This window comes from Acipenser ruthenus, chromosome 55 (genome assembly GCF_902713425.1).
Source record: "Acipenser ruthenus chromosome 55, fAciRut3.2 maternal haplotype, whole genome shotgun sequence".
Taxonomy (NCBI): domain Eukaryota; kingdom Metazoa; phylum Chordata; class Actinopteri; order Acipenseriformes; family Acipenseridae; genus Acipenser; species Acipenser ruthenus.
In genome coordinates, this window is record NC_081243.1 from 997,093 (window position 1) to 1,019,230 (window position 22,138).

The following is a 22,138-nucleotide window of genomic DNA, read 5'->3' on the forward strand; positions in this document are numbered from 1 at the left end:
GCCTTACTAATTCTGTTTTAAAAACTCCTTTTCCTTACAAATGGTATTTCAGATCTGCCACAAATCCCTGTCAAAAATCTACGAGCGTGGAAGGCAGTGGGTTTGAGTAGCTCAGTGGTTAGTGTGCTGGGCTGCAGTGTGGAAGGCAGTGGGTTTGAGTAGCTCAGTGGTTAGTGTGCTGGGCTGCAGTGTGGAAGGCAGTGGGTTTGAGTAGCTCAGTGGTTAGTGTGCTGGGCTGCAGTGTGGAAGGCAGTTCTAAATGTCAATACAGAGTTCCAAACCCACCTTCAAGATCACATGGATTCTTGGCAGGTAGGTATTAAGGTTATATGGTTTAGAAGAGCAGCATTTATGTTCTTTATATATATATATATATATATATATATATATATATATATATATATATATAAAGATCAAGCTTATAAAGGCTTGATCTTATTCATCTGTGGCCTGGGAAATATGATAATAAAGTTACACTGTTTGCTGCACAAAATTCAGTACATACTTGTGATGCAGTAAGTGGAGAAATTCGATAAAGAAACTATTCAATGACAAACATTTTAACTGTTTCTAGGAGCACTAGGTGGGGTTTAACAGTTAAAGATGAATCGTGCAATCAAGACTTATCAGTTTCAAAATCCTTCCAATTTATCTGACATATCTTGAATCGACATCGAAAACATGGTTTAAGTTTATTGGCTAAAATGGTTTAACAATTCTCAAATCAGTTTTTCTGATACAAAGCCCATCTTCAATATTACAATTTTCATTTGCAAGTGAACTGTGATGTTAGGGCCTTATCGAGCACTATATTCCGCAATTTCGAATACTGACTTTGGTTTTAATTCTGGAAACTTTTTAAAATCTTTATATATGTATATATTTTACTAAATTGCTCTTTTACGTTGTATGCAGTTCTGTGCATGGGTAACAGGGAGGGTTAGGTCGGCCAGGGTGTCCTCGGCTCACCGCGCACCAGCGACCCCTGTAGTCTGGCCGGGCGGCTGCGGGCTTGCCTGTAAGCTGCCCGACAGCTGCGTTGTCCTCCGACGCTGTAGCTCTGAGGCGGCTGCACGGTGAGTCTGCAGCGTGTAAAGAAGCGGTCGGCTTGGCGGCACACGCTTCGGAGGACAGTGTGTGTTCATCTTCGCCCTCCCGAGTCAGCGCAGGGGTGGTAGCGGTGAGCCGACCGTAATAAAATAATTGGCCATTCCAAATTGGGAGAAAATAATAAAAAAATAATTGGCAACGACTAAATTTATAAAAAAAAAAAGTATGTACTGTATTACGGTCCACGTGTCCACAGTCGTCTCTTCTGGCAAGTGATATTTTCAGAATCATATTGTTCCGAATTAAAATACTTCAGTTGAAAATATAGTACTGTAACAACAAAACCATCTACAGTACATCTAAATGGACGCCTGCTTATTTTAAAACACAGTTCTTTCAGCTATGTATTTTTGATATTGTATCCTTTTTGTGTTCCCTGAAAATGGACAAAGGTGGAACAAAATCAAATAGTAACTCCATGGATTTTCACTGCAAGGGATAAAATAATATATTGCAACTGTTAATATTGTTTGATTTTTTTATTTATTTTAATTAATGTCTCAATTCTAAAATTCCTGATGATGCAAAATTTTGGCCAGACCTGTAAACTAAATTTAAAAAAAAACTTAATAAAACAAAAATTAAGAAAACGTCAATCAAAAAAGACACGGATAGCATACTTTTATTTACAAAATAATTTTTACAAAATGTATATTATTATTGTATAAAATAAGAATTAAAAAAGACGACAATGGGAAAAAAAAAGCAGAAAACACAGAAAGACACAGTTTAGAAATACCTGGTCAGTAAGCAAACACCGACATTAACACAAACACTACTTCACTTCATCTCAACAGTTTCAGCACAGCTGTTTGATGAAGTGTGGCGATCAACGGTGTACTAATAGTGTTTCAAGACTCACTTTTGAGAATTTATTTTCAAGTAAATAAAAAAAAAAAAAGTTTACAAAACACCGGCAGCGAGTTTCAGTTACAACACAAACCACCAAAAATCCCCCCAAGTTGTTTCACACAACAGATCATAAATTAGTTTGGGGGGGGGGGATACAGAGAATCTCTAGGACCAGCAGCGTGAAGGAATATCTGCTAGAAAGTGTCCTCATGGCATCACATGATTCAAGGACATTTGCTTTTCACTTCCAGAGCTCGGCAACTCAACCCATCCTGACCCTAACCCAACCCCCTGCCCTAAAACCTAACCTCAAACCCAATACCTGACCATGAAGAATCAGCCCTCAGGACACTTTCCAGGGGATATTCCTGCGTGCTGCGTTAGGAGGATCATGGTGCATTCAGTTCACACTCCTGCCACAAAGCTGTTTTTTCTGTTCCTCCATCACACCCTTCATTTTTATCAGCGCACCTGCAGTGTTGCACGAGGGAGCGTGACCTGGTTACACACACCGTTGTGCAGAAGATAGATTATTTCTACTGGAGAAAGCACCACCGTAAAAGCGGAGATGTTTTCATTCTTAACAGAACAGATACTCAGTGCTGGCACTTAAGATTCTTCGGACAAGCTAAAAGCAGATTGAGAAAAATGAACCATGTAGGGCAAGCAACAGATAACATTAAAAATATGAAGCAATTAATGATATCTGAAGCTGCTTACAATTTAAAGGTTTAATTATAGTTTTATGCTGTAAAAACTGAATGAAGACTGGCAGGTTTTTCAGCTTTATTTGTGTTAGTTTTGTGATATCGTTCGTTTATGGTTTGAGGCGACTTTTTATTTCTCTCTGAGCGGAACAGTGAAACATAAGCCGAGTGTGTCCCACTTTTTCTGTAGTTTAAATATATATATATATATATATATATATATATATATAAACAACTTTTCCAATAAATCAGAAATTATAATAAAAAAATACTTAACAGTAAATAAAAACACATTCCATTGAACTAACAGGAGATGTTAGAAACAGAAATGTAATAAGTTTGTTGCAAACTTACAAAAAAAAAAAGAAACAATGGCTGTTTGTCATTATTATTGTAAAAGGTGAAAGTCTTCCCGAACCCCCCGCTGTGTTTATAAGAAATTCATTGCTTTAGCTTTGCTGTAACCCATGTTGGCAATACTGCAGAAATTTCTTTTTCAACATATGCCCTATTCTGGTATTTTTTTTTTACTTTTTAATTCACACATCACTGGTAAATCGACTAGGGGATTACTTTTAATAGGGAGCGTTCGCCAGCGTGGTGATCTCGATACACCGCGATCCTTCGATGAGAAATCCTCTTTCTCCTGGCGAATGCTCCCGAATAAATATTGAGACACGTACCCCCTCAGTCGATTTGCTACCCCACAATGTGTGAGAAGAATTTCAAGAGTCAGCAACATGTTTATAATTAAAACGCTGCGTAAAAAGGGAAGGTACCACTCATCTTGTGAACACTGCCTCAATGGACTTCTGGAATAATATCTTATTCCTTCCAATACTGTAGAACGCCAGAATTATGAACAGCAAAACTTAGGAACTGACCGCTCTACAGAGCACCCCACTTTCAGGCAGACAGGTACTATCAGCGGCGTGCTGGACCAACAAATGTATCCAGACAGAGGTGAGGTGCTACGTTAACCTAGGCTTTCCTGGACGGTTAAATCTGTTTTTTTGCTACCAGTTCCAGTTTTTATGGTTACTTAAATTTAGCCTTTTCCCATTTCCAACAATAGGAGTATTATTCTCCAGATTGAGGGTGCAGAGAGCAGGTGCGCACATTTTATTAAAACCATTGCAAACTCATTTAAACCCTAGAACTGGACAGGGAACGGCACTGCCCTGAATTAAAAGGGTACATAAGGACCTTTTTATTTGATTGTGTTACATGTTCCCATGTGTTGCTACAACTGTTTACCTAAGGTGTGTGTATAGTTTTAATTTTTTTTTTACATTTTGACCACTTCTTCAAACTTTTAAATCGCATTCGCTGCCTCAAGATGGCTTCCCATGTACCCGCATGGACCTCTCAGAACTACATTTCCCATCGTCCTCCTGCTCGCATATGTAACAGCTGGATTTACCAGTGAGCAGGGGGATGATGGGAAATGTAGTTCTGAGTGGCCCATGCAGGTACATGGGAAGCCATCTTTAAAAAGATTAAAATTAAAGAAATTGACTCACTAGTATTCAATTCAAGCTCTTTTCTTTGTGGGGAGAATATAAGGTGATGCGAATGTAAACCGTGCTTGTTATGTAAGCGTGGGGAGTCACTGCGGCCTATCGGAGCCAGAAGGGTCTATTAAACATAATACAAATTCAACTAAAAATAAAAATACAGCATTTTGTTGGTTTTATTTGTGCTACAACCTTACTTTAAAAGCAATAAGCAAAGGCAAGTGTGGTCCGTCCATCCATCCGTCCCCCCAACACACACACACACACACACACACACACACACAGAAATATAACAAAAGAAAAGACAACCTGTACAATTTAGGCTGGACAAATCCAGTTTCGATGCTCCCGTCCTGCGTTTCTGTTTAGTTTTCTTTTTTAACGTAGACCTTGTTATTGCTTCTCCTGAACGTGATTTCTTCTAAGAAGTGCTGCGTTCCAATTACCAGTTTTAAAAACAATTAATACCTTCAAAATTAAATTTTCATAGACACCTGTAACGCGGACCCGATCAGCCAGCGCCCTGTGGAAAACAGCTACTGCGAACAAAGTCTTGTGCACTGGATATGGCTCACACTGCTATACAGACACCTGATCTTGCCTGTGATACATATAACAAAAGATTAATCTGAAAAGCTTATCCAAAACACTGGTTACAATGGTACAATACTCAAATATATATATATTTTTCAGTATTGTAATGAGAACAGAATTCTGACAAACTGAAGTTCGAAAGAAGTTAATATTGAACAGTTTCATTTTTGGAAATGCTCAGTAAGAAATCACGAAACCTAAACACAGGACTGGGTGCAGGGCTAGTAGTTTAGTCCAGTCTTGAAAAGGAGTTTACCCCTCCCCCCCTCCCCCCCAGAGTTTTAAAACAGATACTTCCGACACGACTCCACTCCACATTTGCACTCCATTTGAACCCTTTTCTTTGGGGAACCGGTCATTCCAGCCAGACCGAAATTGGAATCCATCCTCGTGCTTTCAGCATCCACTGGATCAACTGCACAAAACACAAACACACAGCCAGGGAGACACACGCATTAATAGTCAAGCCCAGCCCTCCAGCAGAAAGATGGCTACACTAATCAAAGCAAATTATTAATTAAATAATTTTATTTGTCGCTTGAAATGTTTTTTTCTTTTTTTTTTTTTTTTTTGGAATATACAGAAGTACCAGGCAAACAAACTCGTCTTGAGCACACTGGCCGTGTGCATTCAAAGGGGTGTTCTTGGGGAGAAAATGGTCCTAAATCCATGCTTAACAGGTTTTTTTGGGGTGGATATTTTTGTATTTGTTATTAAACCCACACAGCTACTGCCAAAAGTTTAGCACCACCTATAAATTTTAGGATGGGGGCCAAAAAAATAAAAAATAAATATGAACATAATTTTGATCTTTTATTTAACATCGTGTAATCAAAGAAGCTCCAATACGATACCACAAAAGCCCATAATAGTAGTACAGTAGTATTACACGTTGGATTTGAAAAGGTCGAATTTTACAATTTGTTGTTATTTAAGTAAGTGGAAAAACTACAAAGCGCTGGTGCGTAACTCAATATGTGAACCTCAGCGGGTTTCATTCGGGTTCATTCTACAGGAGGATGATGCAAAACTTTTGGCCAGAGCTGTCCAGCTGATCTTTTGACTTTGTGCAGCGTCCAGTTACAGGACGTGGCTTTACTCTCTAGTGGATTCTGTGCGTTTCTCTTACTTTGCATCTTGTAGTCGAAGGTCAGCTCTTCCCCAGCTTTGATCATTCTGGTGGCGAAGAAAGCGATCCTCGGCAGCCTCTCGTCAATGTTATTAATGAACACGTTGTAGACTTGCAGATTCGGGGTGCACTGCTTGTGGGGAGAGAGAGAAGGGGGGAACATTTACAGGCAAGCTCTTCAAAGTAATGTGGCTTTAGGGCAATCTTGAATGAATTTCAAAACAAGAAAAGGTGAATTTACTGCATAGTGTTTCTATTGAAGACGCTGAGAAAGACTTCTAGTGGAAACGTTTGTCTTTGAATTTATGAAGTTTCTTTTAGTGTTTCTATTGAAAACGCTAAGAGAGACTTCTCGTGGAAACGCTTGCCATTGAATTTATGAAGTTTCTTTTAGTGTTTCTATTGAAGACGCTGAGAAAGACTTCTAGTGGAAACGTTTGCCGTTGAATTTATGAAGTTTCTTTTAGTGTTTCTATTGAAGACGCTGAGAAAGACTTCTAGTGGAAACGTTTGCCGTTGAATTTATGCAGTTTCTTTTAGTGTTTCTATTGAAGACGCTGAGAAAGACTTCTAGTGGAAACGTTTGTCATTGAATTTATGAAGTTTCTTGTAGTGTTTCTATTGAAGACGCTGAGAAAGACTTCTAGTGGAAACGTTTGTCATTGAATTTATGAAGTTTCTTGTAGTGTTTCTATTGAAGACGCTGAGAAAGACTTCTAGTGGAAACGCTTGCCATTGAATTTATGAAGTTTCTTGTAGTGTTTCTATTGAAGACGCTGAGAAAGACTTCTAGTGGACACGTTTGTCATTGAATACGCGTTTCTTTTTGTGTTTCTGCATGCGATTGCTTGCACTGTCGTTTCAGGCCGCGTCGCGGGCTCTCTGTACTCACGCTGTGGTTGACGAAGTGCGAGATGTTCCCGTGGTGAGCAGCGTCCACCGTGTACACGTCCTCCACGTAGTCCAGATCAAACAGGTAGGTGGCGCCCTGCCGGTCGTAGATATGGCCTCGCCGCTCCGCCTCTTCTGAAGTTATGATCTGCAAAAACATGTAATCGTGGACACCGAATGAAATCACACAGAGTTTAAACTGGTGAATAATCGCGAGAGCAGCAAGAAAACTGTGAGGGACTTGTGTGATGTCCCCCGAGTCTCCTTCCTGCCAACACCAGCTCTGTCTGTGACACTGTCCTTAACACAGATGGGAATATGTTATTTTTACATGGCAATCTGGGGGTGGACAATTGCATTATCAGCTTAAAAAAAAAAAAAGAAGCGTAAAGATAAATCACGATTATTTGAAGTTTTTAATTCCCATCAATTGCGTCACATTCTCCTTGGGGAATTCTTCCTCGCCTGTCCTGTTTATTTTCTGCCTGCTTTTTAAAATAAAGCTGCCCCAGTGTTCTCAAACAACAGAGGAGGGGACTGAAACAAAGGCATTTTCCGATGGCCGGACTACAAAGTTAGATCTTTTATTTAATATCATGTAAAAATCAAAGAAATCACAAAATGATATCGCTAAAAAAAGTCTACCGGAAGCCATAATAGTAGTACAGTAGTATTTCATGTTAGGTTTCGAAATGTCAGATTTTCCGTTAAGTATATGGGGAAACTACAAAGCGGTGTGTAATTCAATGTTAACGTCACATGATTCAGCAGGTTTCGTTCCACAAATACATCAAATCTGACCCAGTAACTGCTGCTGGGCAAGTTATTTAGTATGGTAAAGCATAGGGAAGCATTGTAAAGCACAGAGAGGTCTGGTAAAGCATAGGGAAGCATTGTAAAAGCACAGAGAGGTCTGGTAAAGCATAGGGAAGCATTGTAAAGCACAGAGAGGTCTGGTAAAGCATAGGGAAGCATTGTAAAGCACAAAGAGGTGTGGTAAAGCATAGGGAAGCATTGTAAAGCACAGAGAGGTCTGGTAAAGCATAGGGAAGCATTGTAAAGCACAGAGAGGTCTGGTAAAGCATAGGGAAGCATTGTAAAGCACAAAGAGGTGTGGTAAAGCATAGGGAAGCATTGTAAAGCACAGAGAGGTCTGGTAAAGCATAGGGAAGCATTGTAAAGCACAGAGAGGTGTGGTAAAGCATAGGGAAGCATTGTAAAGCACAGAGAGGTCTGGTAAAGCATAGGGAAGCATTGTAAAGCACAGAGAGGTCTGGTAAAGCATAGGGAAGCATTGTAAAGCACAGAGAGGTCTGGTAAAGCACAGGGAAGCATTGTAAAGCACAGAGAGGTCTGGTAAAGCATAGGGAGCATTGTAAAGCACAGAGAGGTCTGGTAAAGCATAGGGAGCATTGTAAAGCACAGAGAGGTCTGGTAAAGCATAGGGAGCATTGTAAAGCACAGAGAGGTCTGGTAAAGCCTATTAAAACATTTTTTTTAAAAAAACATGGTAAACAAACTCCTCTCGTTCATAATGTTCTTATGGTCTCATATAATGCCTTTAGTGTTTATACAGTGGTAAGTGTAGCACAATATAGACCCTTTTGCAGTTGGCCAGAGTGCCTAACCTGTGGCAAGTGTTCCTATTTGAAGTAGCTACAGTGCATTTAAAAGAAGCTGTTTGATAGAAAATCCAAAATCAAGTGGAGATTACAGTTGGGATTTAATTTAAAAGAATGTTTGCCTGTGCGCATGTGGTTAGGCGTCCCAAATTGTACCTTATTTTCCAACGATCAGACCACAGTGATGTTTAAAATGAGCGTGCTCTGTCATGTTTCTAACATCTACTGCAAAGTTATGATATACTGCAAACAGTAACAGTTATCAGTTAACGGACAGCAATCAGTCATTTCAAAACTGCACTTGGGACTGTTTTGCATAATTGAAAGGCTGCGATGGCTTGAAATCGAGATGTTAAATATCTAGAAACAGGCTAACAACTTGGCAAGCTGTGACAACCAGGAAAACTGCACCGCATTCAAACTGTGCTTTCTGTCAAGAACGAATGGAAGTTATTCAACAATCTGTTTGCATACAAACAGCTAGGCTGTGACACAGCCTCTTGAAAAAATAATGCAAAAAAAAAAAAGAAATACGAGTTTAGCATCACCCTGTAGAATGAACTCATTTTGCTTCGAATGAAAGTCGAATGAAACCCGCTGAATAATGTGACGTTAACATTATTTTTTATTTCTTAGCCGACCCCCCTTATCCAGGGCGACTTACAATTGTTACAAGATATCACATTATTTTTTTACATACAGTTACCCATTTATACAGTTGGGTTTTTACTGGAGCAATCTAGGTAAAGTACCTTGCTCAAGGGTACAGCAGCAGTGTCCCCCCCACCTGGGATTGAACCCACGACCCTCCGGTCAAGAGTCCAGAGCCCTAACCACTACTCCACACCGCTGCCCATTCAACATCTTGAATCACACACCGCTTTGTAGTTTTCCCCTTACATATCACGAAAAACTATGTGAAAATATGTGACATTTCGAAATACTACTGCACTATTATTGCGGTTTCCAGTAGCGATATCATTTGTAGTTTACACGATGTTAAATAAAAGATCTAAAACAACGTTTTAATTATGTCTCAATCCTAAAATTCCAGGCGACGCTAAACTTTTCTCCACAGCCGTATCTCTCACTTTCTGTGCACTGAACAAAAGAACAGAAATGCCCATTTTTTTTTGGGGCTCCTACCTCTCCGACGTACTCCATGACGAAGCTGTTCTTCCTAATCTTCTCCATGGTCCGCACCCCCCACCCCCGGCCGTTGTCCGTCTTGAAGATGCTCATGTCGTACTGAATGCCCTTCTGCACCACGCGGTTCAGGCACTCTGGCCCGCAGCGGCAGCGCGTGTTACACTCGTACACGGGCTGCCCCGCCTTCAGCCTCACCTGGCCCTTGTCGTTGTAGGCGAACCTGTGGAGTGAGGCCCCGGCACAGCAGCCCTCCAGGGGCTCCTCGAAGCAGTCCCGGCATTCGCAGCCCACCGCCACTTCCGTCAGCACGATCCCCTCGCCCACTTTGTAGTTGTTGATGTAGGTGAAGTCCTTGGGGGGCCCTTCGAGGTCCACGTCGTTCCGGACGAAGATCCTCCCCTTGTGCTCCCGCGTGGTGTTCAGGGAGGCCTCCCAGCGGCCCAGGTGCTGCCTCTGCTTGGCTTTCTGCAGCATGAAATGCGCCAGGCTGTGGTCCAGCTTCTTCAGGCCGCGTCGCTGCTTGCGCCGCTGCAGCTCCCGCTCCAGGTCCAGATGGAACTGCTTGAGGATCTTCAGGCACTTGAGGTTCCTGCGCGGCTCCCAGGTGTTCTGGGACTCCGGGTAGCCCTTCCATTTCACCAGGTAGAACTCTTGGTCCTGCGGAGGGGGGGCAGGGGGGGGTTGGGAACGGGCAGAGTGAGGAACACGCAGCCAGCTGTCCGTTTGAATAACGACCAGCTGATTACATTTAGATTGCTTCTTAATTATCTCCTTTGCAAGGGATGTAGTGGAGACTTGGGTGTGTAAAGCTATGGCCAAAAGTTTGGCATCACCCTCTAATGCAAACCTTTTGGTCAGAGCTCTACACGTGTCATGCTTCGTACAATTTTTTCCATAAATCTGCTTATCCAAATGTCATGAAACTTGGCATTAACAATATTTAGCAAGTTATTAAGAAAGTCAGATGATTCTGGCGTCCGTCTGTCTGACATGCTTACAGAGCTGTAAATAACTGCTAAAACACTGAACAGCGCTAAAGTTTTGAAGTCTTTCTCATTGTCTAATCAACCAGGTAAAAAAAAAAAAAAAAAAACCCAGTTATTCAACATGACTAGGTAACCCATTCCATCCCCTCACCACTCTCTGTGTGAAGAAGAGTCTCCTTCAACAACATGACTAGGTAACCCATTCCATCCCCTCACCACTCTCTGTGTTAAGAAGAGTCTCCTTCAACAACATGACTAGGTAACCCATTCCATCCCCTCACCCCTCTCTGTGTGAAGAAGAGTCTCCTTCAACAACATGACTAGGTAACCCATTCCACACCCTCACCGCTTTCTGTGTGAAGAAGAGTCTCCTTCAACAACATGACTAGGTAACCCATTCCATCCCCTCACCACTCTCTGTGAAGAAGAGTCTCCTTCAACAACATGACTAGGTAACCCATTCCATCCCCTCACCACTCTCTGTGTGAAGAAGAGTCTCCTTCAACAACATGACTAGGTAACCCATTCCATCCCCTCACCACTCTCTGTGTGAAGAAGAGTCTCCTTCAACAACATGACTAGGTAACCCATTCCATCCCCTCACCACTCTCTGTGTGAAGAAGAGTCTCCTTCAACAACATGACTAGGTAACCCATTCCATCCCCTCACCACTCTCTGTGTGAAGAAGAGTCTCCTTCAACAACATGACTAGGTAACCCATTCCATCCCCTCACCACTCTCTGTGTGAAGAAGAGTCTCCTTCAACAACATGACTAGGTAACCCATTCCATCCCCTCACCACTCTCTGTGTGAAGAAGAGTCTCCTACCTTCTGTCATAAATCTCCACTTAATTCCCAATTATTTTGTTTGGCACTGGTTTCTGTGTAATGATTCACTGTGTAGCGATAAATCGCCATACTTTCTTCACACGCTACATCATAACAGAGTCTGGTACAGTTTGGATCCCGATACAAGGCCAAAAGTACAGCTCGCTGTAGCTCACCAAGCGGGTTCTTGAATGAAGAATAAAAAGCGTGTAGTTTATGGATCACCAACAACAAAATGAAGGAGAGTGACCTCTTTGGATAAATGCGCGTCTCACAAGCGTGCTAGCGTTGCCAATTTTTTACTTGGTATTTTTAATAAGCAATTTTACTCCACACACAAAAATGTAACGTGTTTGCAATGTGCCAAGACATGTTGGCACCCATGTAATCACACGTCGAACAGGGTAGAGCAGTTCAACAAGTAGGAAAAGGAACAGAAGGATTTGACAGACTAGTTTGACAGGATTACCATGCAAAGAATTCCATGGGCAGCAGTGTGGAGTAGTGGTTAGGGCTCTGGACTCCTGACCAGAGGGTCGTGAGTTCAGTCCCCGGTGAGGGACACTGCTGCTGTACCCTTGAGCAAGGTACTTTACCTAGATTGCTCCAGTAAAAACCCAACTGTATAAATGGGTAATTGTATGTTAAAATAATGCGATATCTGTATAATGTGAAATAATGTATAATGTGATAGCTTGTAACAATTGTAAGTCGCCCTGGATAAGGGCGTCTGCTAAGAAATAAAATAAAGAAAGACTTCGGGCAAAAGTAGCTCATTTTAGCATGAAGAAAAAATCTTAAATACATTTCCTCAAGAAATATTAAAAAAATGTATGTCATAGAATGTATTAACTTTAGTATTTCTGAATTCAGCAGTACTGAGTGTTTAAAAGTGACGTGACAAAGTTTCGTGATCAACCTGCAACTCAAAACCAGACGAGCACTGGTGGGTCCAACACAGCCTGGTTTGTAAATTCTCTTGCAAGCTCGACTCACCCCCTTTTTCTTGTAGTCGCAGAGGTACTCCACTTCAAAGTGATTGAGGTTCTTCTTGCTAATGCCCAGGTCTGTGCACGCCACTCTCTCCAAGCGGCACAGGTACTGCAGGTGACTCTGGGATGACTTGCACACCACGTGACATCCTGCACACAAAAACACACGCAGGGTTACGCTGGGGGCGCACCTTAGGAGATCCATGCCAGGCACAGATGGGCTGCTGCCCATCGAGGACTTGAGCCGCCAAGATGAAGGAATCTATTTAGCCTTGAACAAAGAAGAATCGGGGACATGACGTATTTTTAAAAGGACACACAGTGTGGAAATGAAGTGGAGATAGACTTAGGACAGAGGGAAGGAGACGCTTCTTCACAGAGAGAGTGGTGAGGGGATGGAATGGGTTACCTAGTCATGTTGTTGAAGGAGACTCTTCTTCACACAGAGAGCGGTGAGGGGATGGAATGGGTTACCTAGTCATGTTGTTGAAGGAGACTCTTCTTCACACAGAGAGTGGTGAGGGGATGGAATGGGTTACCTAGTCATGTTGTTGAAGGAGACTCTTCTTCACACAGAGAGTGGTGAGGGGATGGAATGGGTTACCTAGTCATGTTGCTGAAGGAGACTCTTCTTCACACAGAGAGTGGTGAGGGGATGGAATGGGTTACCTAGTCATGTTGTTGAAGGAGACTCTTCTTCACACAGAGAGCGGTGAGGGGATGGAATGGGTTACCTAGTCATGTTGTTGAAGGAGACTCTTCTTCACACAGAGTGGTGAGGGGATGGAATGGGTTACCTAGTCATGTTGTTGAAGGAGACTCTTCTTCACACAGAGAGTGGTGAGGGGATGGAATGGGTTACCTAGTCATGTTGTTGAAGGAGACTCTTCTTCACACAGAGTGGTGAGGGGATGGAATGGGTTACCTAGTCATGTTGTTGAAGGAGACTCTTCTTCACACAGAGAGTGGTGAGGGGATGGAATGGGTTACCTAGTCATGTTGCTGAGGTTGAATCACTGTGATCCTTTAAGACCCGACTTGACAGTTATGAGAGCCGTCAGCTTTTTTTTTTTTTTCTGACGTTTGTTATATTTTTCAATAAAATGGCACCTTTAAACAACAAAGGTACATTTCAGAACATTTTAAATTTTAAAGCCTGCCCTGGACTGGACTGGATAGGGTTCCCTCTCTCTTTGGGGGAGGGGGGCACCACCCTCGTATTTATTTGTTTAGGTCCATTTGTGCAATTTCAAAAGTTGCCCACAATACTGCACCCGAGTACTGCAATGAACTAGGTAAATATAAATATAGCACGAACCGATTTTTTTTTTTTTAAAACAATAAATCAGCGTGCAATTCACATTACAAAAGGGGTTCGTGTTATTTTTGCTAAAAAAAAATCAAAAACGAACGCTTCCTCAGTTAACCACAGTATATACCGGTATATCAGTGACGGCACATACTGATTTATGAGAGAGAGAGAGAGACACACACAGACAGACAGACAGACAGATCCTAAACTGTACCTAGTCAAAGATTATTAAAACGTGTATATAATAAAGAGATAGATAGATAATCTGTTGACTTACTGACGGATAAGTCACCAAACACAGCGCTAGGTGTTGACAGCTAATCAGAGATGTTAATTTTACTAGCCAGTATAGTTGTTGTTGTTACTGGCGCTGAGGAAGCTGACTCCTGTCAGCATCTATCTGCACAAGACGAACTCTTAATATAAACACACCGTCTCACTTTCTCAAAACTTAACGTCAATACAATAAAAAAAAAGTATCTCTCTTTCTTCAGGACTGACGGTGTTAAACTCCCGGCAGTATAAGATTGTACTAATTTACATTAGATTATTCCTGTATCGCTTAACTTTTTATTTATTTATTGTTTTAATACCACCGGTATTTAAAAAACGAATCGTGGGTGGGTAGTATGTACAGCCGATATTTACACATATGTTAGCTAGTCTCAATTAATAATGCAATATTAATAGGAACTACTCTCTCTCACATATATATTTAATTTAAGACGTAATATAAACCACATCTGCTTGCTCTAAATAACTTTTTTTTTTTAATTATTCACCACTGATATCTGTACCACCATGACCAGTCACAGCACAGCAAATATCTTTAAATTTACACAATAAAAACATTTGATACCGAAACAGTAACATATGAAATCATATCAATGAGGTGTTTTTTTTTTTTAATTAATTTATTTATTTCTCCTAAGTAAAGAGTTAGAAGCTTATTCGTAAACCACAAATGATTATTTTCTGACTATATATGCTGGCCAGCGTTTAGTGGCGTCGTTTTAATAAAGAAATGTGTCGGCTGCGGCTTCAAACTGGCGTCCAGGACTCGTTAGTAGAATACCTTTTTTTAAACGGACATACTTGACAACTACCCCGTCTCCAAGTGTACGGTTAATGAAACGAAAACGTATCTTACCGTTTAAATTTTCCGCCATCTTCTGCACCGCCGCCAAAACTGCTAACTCAGGCCGGGAGGCGGGCTAACAGAAACGGAGCGCGATGGTTGGCTCGCTTGCCGCGAGAGTGAAGCCCCCACCAGCCAATTGGCTCTGGGATCCGATACGTCCCGCCTCTCAGTTTGCTCGGTGGTCGTTGATTGGATTCCGTATCGCGATCTAATGTGATTGACGGCTTCATTCACCTGTCACCTGTCAGAGCCGCCTCCACGATGATTGAGACTGGGGGAGAGGCGTCTCCCTTCTCCCCGAGGAGTCTGTTGATTGACGGTTATGTTTACCAATCTGATTCCGTTTTTTTTTTTTTTGTTGAAAGAACGCTTTGCTATTGGTAGAACGCTGAATGGAGGCGGGAACACGTCTGTGGAGGTGGGGCTAGGGAAAGGGAGAAAGTGTTCTCATTGGATAAAACGTCAAAGGTATTGCGCCCAGGCAAAACGCAGGAGTGCTGTGATTGGAGGGTTGTGTTGTTGGGTAAATAAAGCGGAGACCTGCTCTTGACAGGGATGTCAGTTTCGCTTAAAATTGGGCTTGGTCTGCAGACAGTCGCTTACAATGCCAGGACTGTACTCGCTATATGAACATAATTTAGATCTTTTATTTAACATCATGTAATCAAAGAAACTACCAAAAAAAAAAAAAAAAAAACGATTGAGGGTGATGCAAAACTCTTGGCCACAGCTGTAGTGCAGGTGCTCAGTTGGCAGGTGCTTCTGTAGAAATGCCTGATGCAACGTCTCAAACAGAAAGGCCCCCGACTTCTTTGAAGGAATTCAACCAGGAAAGAGGTCCGCTGACTGTATTTTATATATATATATATATATATATATATATATATATATATATATATATATATATATATATATATATATATATATATATTAGCTCAAAGAGCCAGCTGCCCAAAACAAAACAGAAATGCACACATATTTTTAATACAGTCTAGTGTATTTAATACAGTCAGTTCACAGGGCGTGGAATAATTCACCGTCTTGCATATTCGGATTTTGCAACGACTGATCTCGCAGTTTTCCGCTGCGTGTGGGTGGATCACTTTTACGCAACGCATTACTCCCTCAACACGAATTACGCTCAATTTAGTTTCGCTTTCATACAGCGTTGTGTACAGAAATTTAACCAGCTGGCCGTGAAAATATCCCGAAATTTGGGGGACAAACACAGTTTCCAATTGCTCAAGACGCTGTGTTCCGGAGTAGTCCCTAAACAGAAACTGTATTCGGCGACAGATGTCAGTCAGTTCGTGGTGACGCTGCTGGAAGGGGATCACCTGTCCCTCACCAACATAGAGCCGCTAAAAACCCAGTTTGAGACGCTGGAGCTGGGACACCTAACCCGGCTCTGCTCGGAGTACGAAAACAGAGCCGCCGCGCTCCGAGGGGCAGGTACGCTTAGTGGGTTAGCCGAAACGTTTGTCCTTGTATGACAAGTTTTTATTTCGTGTTTCTAGATTGTGTTTCAATTCTTTATTATTATTATTATTATTATTATTATTATTATTATTATTATTATTACTACTACTATACTAATAATGATGATGATGATGATGATGATGATGGAGTAGTGGTTAGGGCTCTGGACTCTTGACCGGAGGGGAGACACTGCTGCTGTACCCTTGAGCAAGGTACTTTACCTAGATTGCTCCAGTAAAAACCCAACTGTATAAATGGGTCATTGTATGTAAAAATAATGTGATATCTTGTAACAATTATAAGTCGCCCTGGATAAGGGCATCTGCTAAGAAATTAATAATAACAGCAATGTATTCATTTTAAAGTTCTAATATGGTGTTTTAGCAATATAATTTACAAGAAAAATTACATAAGCACTCTTATATACTATATATAAATATACTTTTTTTTTTTTTTTTTCATCGCCAATGGTTTTTACCTCAGTTTTTTCCCCAATTTCGAAAGCCCAATTATTACAAATTAATTTTTATTTTTTTCTCCCCCTAGAATAAAATCGGAGAAGCGACTGTCGGAACTCTGTTTAATCACATGATAAGCATGGAGAGAGAGGACTTGGCGAACATTTTGTAAATTGCTGTGCATCACTTTACCAGTAGAGGTCTGTGTGCCGAGGGGGGGGGTCTGTCTTCTCAAACGGGGTCCCGGCTCAAACCGGTCTGAGACTCTTCTTCACACAGAGAGTGGTGAGGGGATGGAATGGGTTACCTAGTCATGTTGTTGAAGGAGACTCTTCTTCACAGAGAGAGTGGTGAGGGGATGGAATGGGTTACCTAGTCATGTTGTTGAAGGAGACTCTTCTTCACACAGAGAGTGGTGAGGGGATGGAATGGGTTACCTAGTCATGTTGTTGAAGGAGACTCTTCTTCACACAGAGAGCGGTGAGGGGTTGGAATGGGTTACCTAATCATGTTGCTGAATGAGACTCTTCTTCACACAGAGAGCGGTGAGGGGATGGAATGGGTTACCTAGTCATGTTGTTGAAGGAGACTCTTCTTCACACAGAGAGTGGTGAGGGGATGGAATGGGTTACCTAGTCATGTTGTTGAAGGAGACTCTTCTTCACACAGAGAGTGGTGAGGGGATGGAATGGGTTGCCTAGTCATGTTGTTGAAGGAGACTCTTCTTCACACAGAGAGTGGTGAGGGGATGGAATGGGTTACCTAGTCATGTTGTTGAAGGAGACTCTACTTCACACAGAGAGTGGTGAGGGGATGGAATGGGTTACCTAGTCATGTTGTTGAAGGAGACTCTTCTTCACACAGAGAGCGGTGAGGGGATGGAATGGGTTACCTAGTCATGTTGTTGAAGGAGACTCTTCTTCACACAGAGAGTGGTGAGGGGATGGAATGGGTTACCTAGTCATGTTGTTGAAGGAGACTCTTCTTCACACAGAGAGTGGTGAGGGGATGGAATGGGTTACCTAGTCATGTTGTTGAAGGAGACTCTTCTTCACACAGAGAGTGGTGAGGGGATGGAATGGGTTACCTAGTCATGTTGCTGAAGGAGACTCTTCTTCACACAGAGAGCGGTGAGAGGATGGAATGGGTTGCCTAGTCATGTTGTTGAAGGAGACTCTTCTTCATACAGAGAGTGGTGAGGGTGTGGAATGGGTTACCTAGTCATGTTGTTGAAGGAGACTCTTCTTCACACAGAGAGTGGTGAGGGGATGGAATGGGTTACCTAGTCATGTTGTTGAAGGAGACTCTTCTTCACACAGAGAGTGGTGAGGGGATGGAATGGGTTACCTAGTCATGTTGTTGAAGGAGACTCTTCTTCACACAGAGAGCGGTGAGGGGATGGAATGGGTTACCTAGTCATGTTGTTGAAGGAGACTCTTCTTCAGAAAGAGGACAGTGAGGGGATGGAATGGGTTACCTAGTCATGTTGTTGAAGGAGACTCTTCTTCACACAGAGAGTGGTGAGGGGATGGAATGGGTTACCTAGTCATGTTGTTGAAGGAGACTCTTCTTCACACAGAGAGTGGTGAGGGGATGGAATGGGTTACCTAGTCATGTTGTTGAAGGAGACTCTTCTTCACACAGAGAGTGGTGAGGGGATGGAATGGGTTACCTAGTCATGTTGTTGAAGGAGACTCTTCTTCACACAGAGAGCGGTGAGGGGATGGAATGGGTTACCTAGTCATGTTGTTGAAGGAGACTCTTCTTCACACAGAGAGCGGTGAGGGGATGGAATGGGTTACCTGGTCATGTTGTTGAAGGAGACTCTTCTTCACACAGAGAGCGGTGAGGGGATGGAATGGGTTACCTGGTCATGTTGTTGAAGGAGACTCTTCTTCACACAGAGAGTGGTGAGGGGATGGAATGGGTTACCTAGTCATGTTGTTGAAGGAGACTCTTCTTCACACAGAGAGTGGTGAGGGGATGGAATGGGTTACCTAGTCATGTTGTTGAAGGAGACTCTTCTTCACAGAGAGCGGTGAGGGGATGGAATGGGTTACCTAGTCATGTTGCTGAAGGAGACTCTTCTTCACACAGAGAGTGGTGAGGGGATGGAATGGGTTACCTAGTCATGTTGTTGAAGGAGACTCTTCTTCACTCAGAGAGTGGTGAGGGGATGGAATGGGTTACCTAGTCATGTTGTTGAAGGAGACTCTTCTTCACAGAGAGCGGTGAGGGGATGGAATGGGTTACCTAGTCATGTTGCTGAAGGAGACTCTTCTTCACACAGAGAGTGGTGAGGGGATGGAATGGGTTACCTAGTCATGTTGTTGAAGGAGACTCTTCTTCACTCAGAGAGTGGTGAGGGGATGGAATGGGTTACCTAGTCATGTTGTTGATGCTGAATCACTGGGATCCTTTAAGACCCGACTTGATGAAGTTCTGAGATCAGTCAGCTGCTCGGAACCGGACCAGCTCAGATGGGCTGAATGGCCGCCTCTCGTTTGTAAACTTTTATGTTCTTGTATATTAGAGTAATTGCAATGAAATATCACTACTTGCTGGATAAATAATGTATTTATATTGTCCCTTTTTTTTTATAAGACACATTTTGATGTGTTTCCTCGTACAGGAAAACTGTTGTTCACCGTAATTAAATAAATGTAATTCAATAAATATTTTCATCTGATGAAAATCTTTTTGTCTTTTCAATTTAAAACACTTTTTTGTCAAGCTTGATATCACTGATTGAACAAATGAAAAAAATCCTGTGACCACTGACCACCAGAATTTGGAACTGACCGTTCAATAAAAGCTGCTGGCTGGTTCTATGTGTTGCAACGCGGTATTTCACCACCAGGCGTCACTAGCAGAGTAAAGCCAAGAGGAAAACTGATCAGATTTTGCTAGAAAACGCAGAATTAAATATGTTGTTGCTTCGGATTTCAAGGGACACCAGTTTACAGTATGTAGAAATCGTAGCTAGAATGCTGCTGGACAATACAGAGAAGACCATACATAATGATGTTTCCTATCAGAAAGTTTATTAGTGTCGACTTCTCAATATAATACAATTTTTATTAGTGTCGACTTCTCAATATAATACAATAAACTTTATTCTTAAATACATACATGATTGTATTAATAACAGTTACCATTGTACACATCATTTTTGTTCTGAAGGTGTTCTTTTTGGCTTGGTGATGTCACGACATCACTTTGACTGGCTGATACATTCTATGACGTAATGTTGCGTTGATATAATTACAATCTCCCATATGGTCTAGCGGTTAGGATTCCTGGTTTTCACCCAGGCGGCCCGGGTTCGACTCCCGGTATGGGAATGAGTTTTTTGGTTATTTTAAAGATTAAATATACGTTGATTTTTGTGTGAATTAGCCCTTCAGGCTATATTACGTGGTCTGTATCGCTTTTGTAACAGCAAAAGAATCTGTGTTATAAAACTAATCTTTTAGGAAAAGCATTGTCTTAATCTCCTTCTATAAATGAATCGATTAAATTAATATAAAATAAATAAATTAAAAAAAAATGTTTTACAAATTACCAACGTGCATTATTATTATTATTATTATTATTATTATTATTATTATTGAGCAGACGCCTTTATCCAAAGCGATTACAGAAAACTAAAATATAAAATTAGAAATTACAGGTGTGTGTGTATATATATATATATATATATATAGGATTTATAGGAATTTGAAAAATGTATTTATAAATCGCTGCGAAACGACACATTTTAGCTTCATCTAGCAGAAGTGACGCAATTTTAAGCCACTTCCATTGAAGTTAGTAACTTTATGATGTCGTTTCTACGTCCCCGTTTGAATTCAAAACAGAGGCACACCATTAAAAATAGTGCCCGCTTTTTAATAAAAAGCGTGCGTTGCTTTTCTAGAAACGCCTTTCTGAACGAAGCCAGATTTGTGACAGAAAAATAGCGACCCCGTTCTTCCAAAAACAAGCCCAGAACATGTTGGATTATGGGCGTTTATGCAAACTCCAAACCCGCCACTCCCCCAAAAAAACAAGCCCCATTTATTAGCAACTCCGGTTAACATCATCATTCGGAATAATATACTAGAACTTGAAACATGTGGCTGACGGTGTAGCAGTGACACCTAGTGGAGACAAAGTGGAATGTCACCTACGTGGCTGTTGAATGGTTATTACAGTACTCTGCATTGGTCGGGTCACAGCAGAGAGAATCTGTATTTTTATTTTTCACACTGCAGGTAAAAGTGAAGGTGTGAGTGCACCATATCATAGGAGGCTGTGTGGTCCAGTGGTTAAAGAAAAGGGCTTGTAACCAGGAGGTCCCCGGTTCAAATCCCACCTCAGCCACTGACTCATTGTGTGACCCTGAGCAAGTCACTTCACCTCCTTGTGCTCTGTCTTTCGGGTGAGATGTAATTAAACAAATAATATTAATAACCACAGGCTGATATATATATATATATATATATATATATATATATATATGTGTGTGTGTGTTCCGTTCTTGCACGTTTTCTCTTGGTATTTAGGTTTGGAAAGCACGTGTGAGATCATTATCACAGATCCAGTGTGTTAATTGGTGTTTGCATGTCCTATGGCACACACACCCCCCTCCAATGATTTTTAATTTGTTGGCGGGGGGGGGGGCTGCTCGGTCCTATCCTCTCCACTCAATGCTAGAAGCGCTCTGCTGTTTAAAGAGGCTGTTATACTCTCTGAACAGCCTCCCTCTGCTCTGTGCTGGTGGAGCAGAGAAAGAGAAAGAGAGGCTCTTACACTCTCAGAACATCCTCCCTCTGCTCTGTGCTGGTGGAGCAGAGAAAGAGAAAGGGAGGCTCTTCTACTCTCTGAACAGCCTCCCTCTGCTCTGTGCTGGTGGAGCAGAGAAAGAGAAAGAGAGGCTCTTATACTCTCTGAACAGCCTCCCTCTGCTCTGTGCTGGTGGAGCAGAGAAAGAGAAAGAGAGGCTCTTCTACTCTCTGAACAGCCTCCCTCTGCACTGTGCTGGTGGAGCAGAGAAAGAGAAAGAGAGGCTCTTATACTCTCTGAACAGCCTCCCTCTGCTCTGTGCTGGTGGAGCAGATTAAGAGAAAGGGAGGCTCTTATACTCTCTGAACAGCCTCCCTCTGCTCTGTGCTGGTGGAGCAGATTAAGAGAAAGGGAGGCTCTTATACTCTCTGAACGGCCTCCCTCTGCTCTGTGCTGGTGGAGCAGAGAAAGAGAAAGGGAGGCTCTTCTACTCTCTGAACAGCCTCCCTCTGCTCTGTGCTGGTGGAGCAGAGAAAGAGAAAGAGAAGCTCTTATACTCTCTGAACAGCCTCCCTCTGCTCTGTGCTGGTGGATTAGAGAAAGA

At 41.9% G+C, this 22,138-nt stretch overlaps 1 protein-coding gene and 1 non-coding gene across 2 annotated transcripts; one reads left to right on the plus strand and one right to left on the minus strand.

The window, feature by feature from the left end:
* Nucleotides 1-1,714: 1,714 nt before the first annotated feature.
* LOC117401622 (histone-lysine N-methyltransferase SUV39H1-like) lies at nt 1,715-14,929 on the minus strand. The gene is made up of 6 exons (XM_034002390.3): nt 14,840-14,929; nt 12,382-12,527; nt 9,569-10,228; nt 6,802-6,948; nt 5,910-6,039; nt 1,715-5,195 (listed from the first exon to the last, which is right to left on the minus strand). Exons 1-6 carry the CDS (start codon nt 14,856-14,858, stop codon nt 5,062-5,064), a joined length of 1,236 nt encoding a protein of 411 aa, XP_033858281.3. The 5' UTR covers nt 14,859-14,929; the 3' UTR covers nt 1,715-5,061.
* A 5,110-nt stretch (nt 14,930-20,039) lies between these two features.
* On the plus strand, nt 20,040-20,111 carry trnae-uuc (transfer RNA glutamic acid (anticodon UUC)). Its single transcript has one exon. It is a non-coding gene; the product is annotated as a tRNA-Glu (tRNA).
* The last annotated feature ends 2,027 nt before the right edge of the window (nt 20,112-22,138 follow it).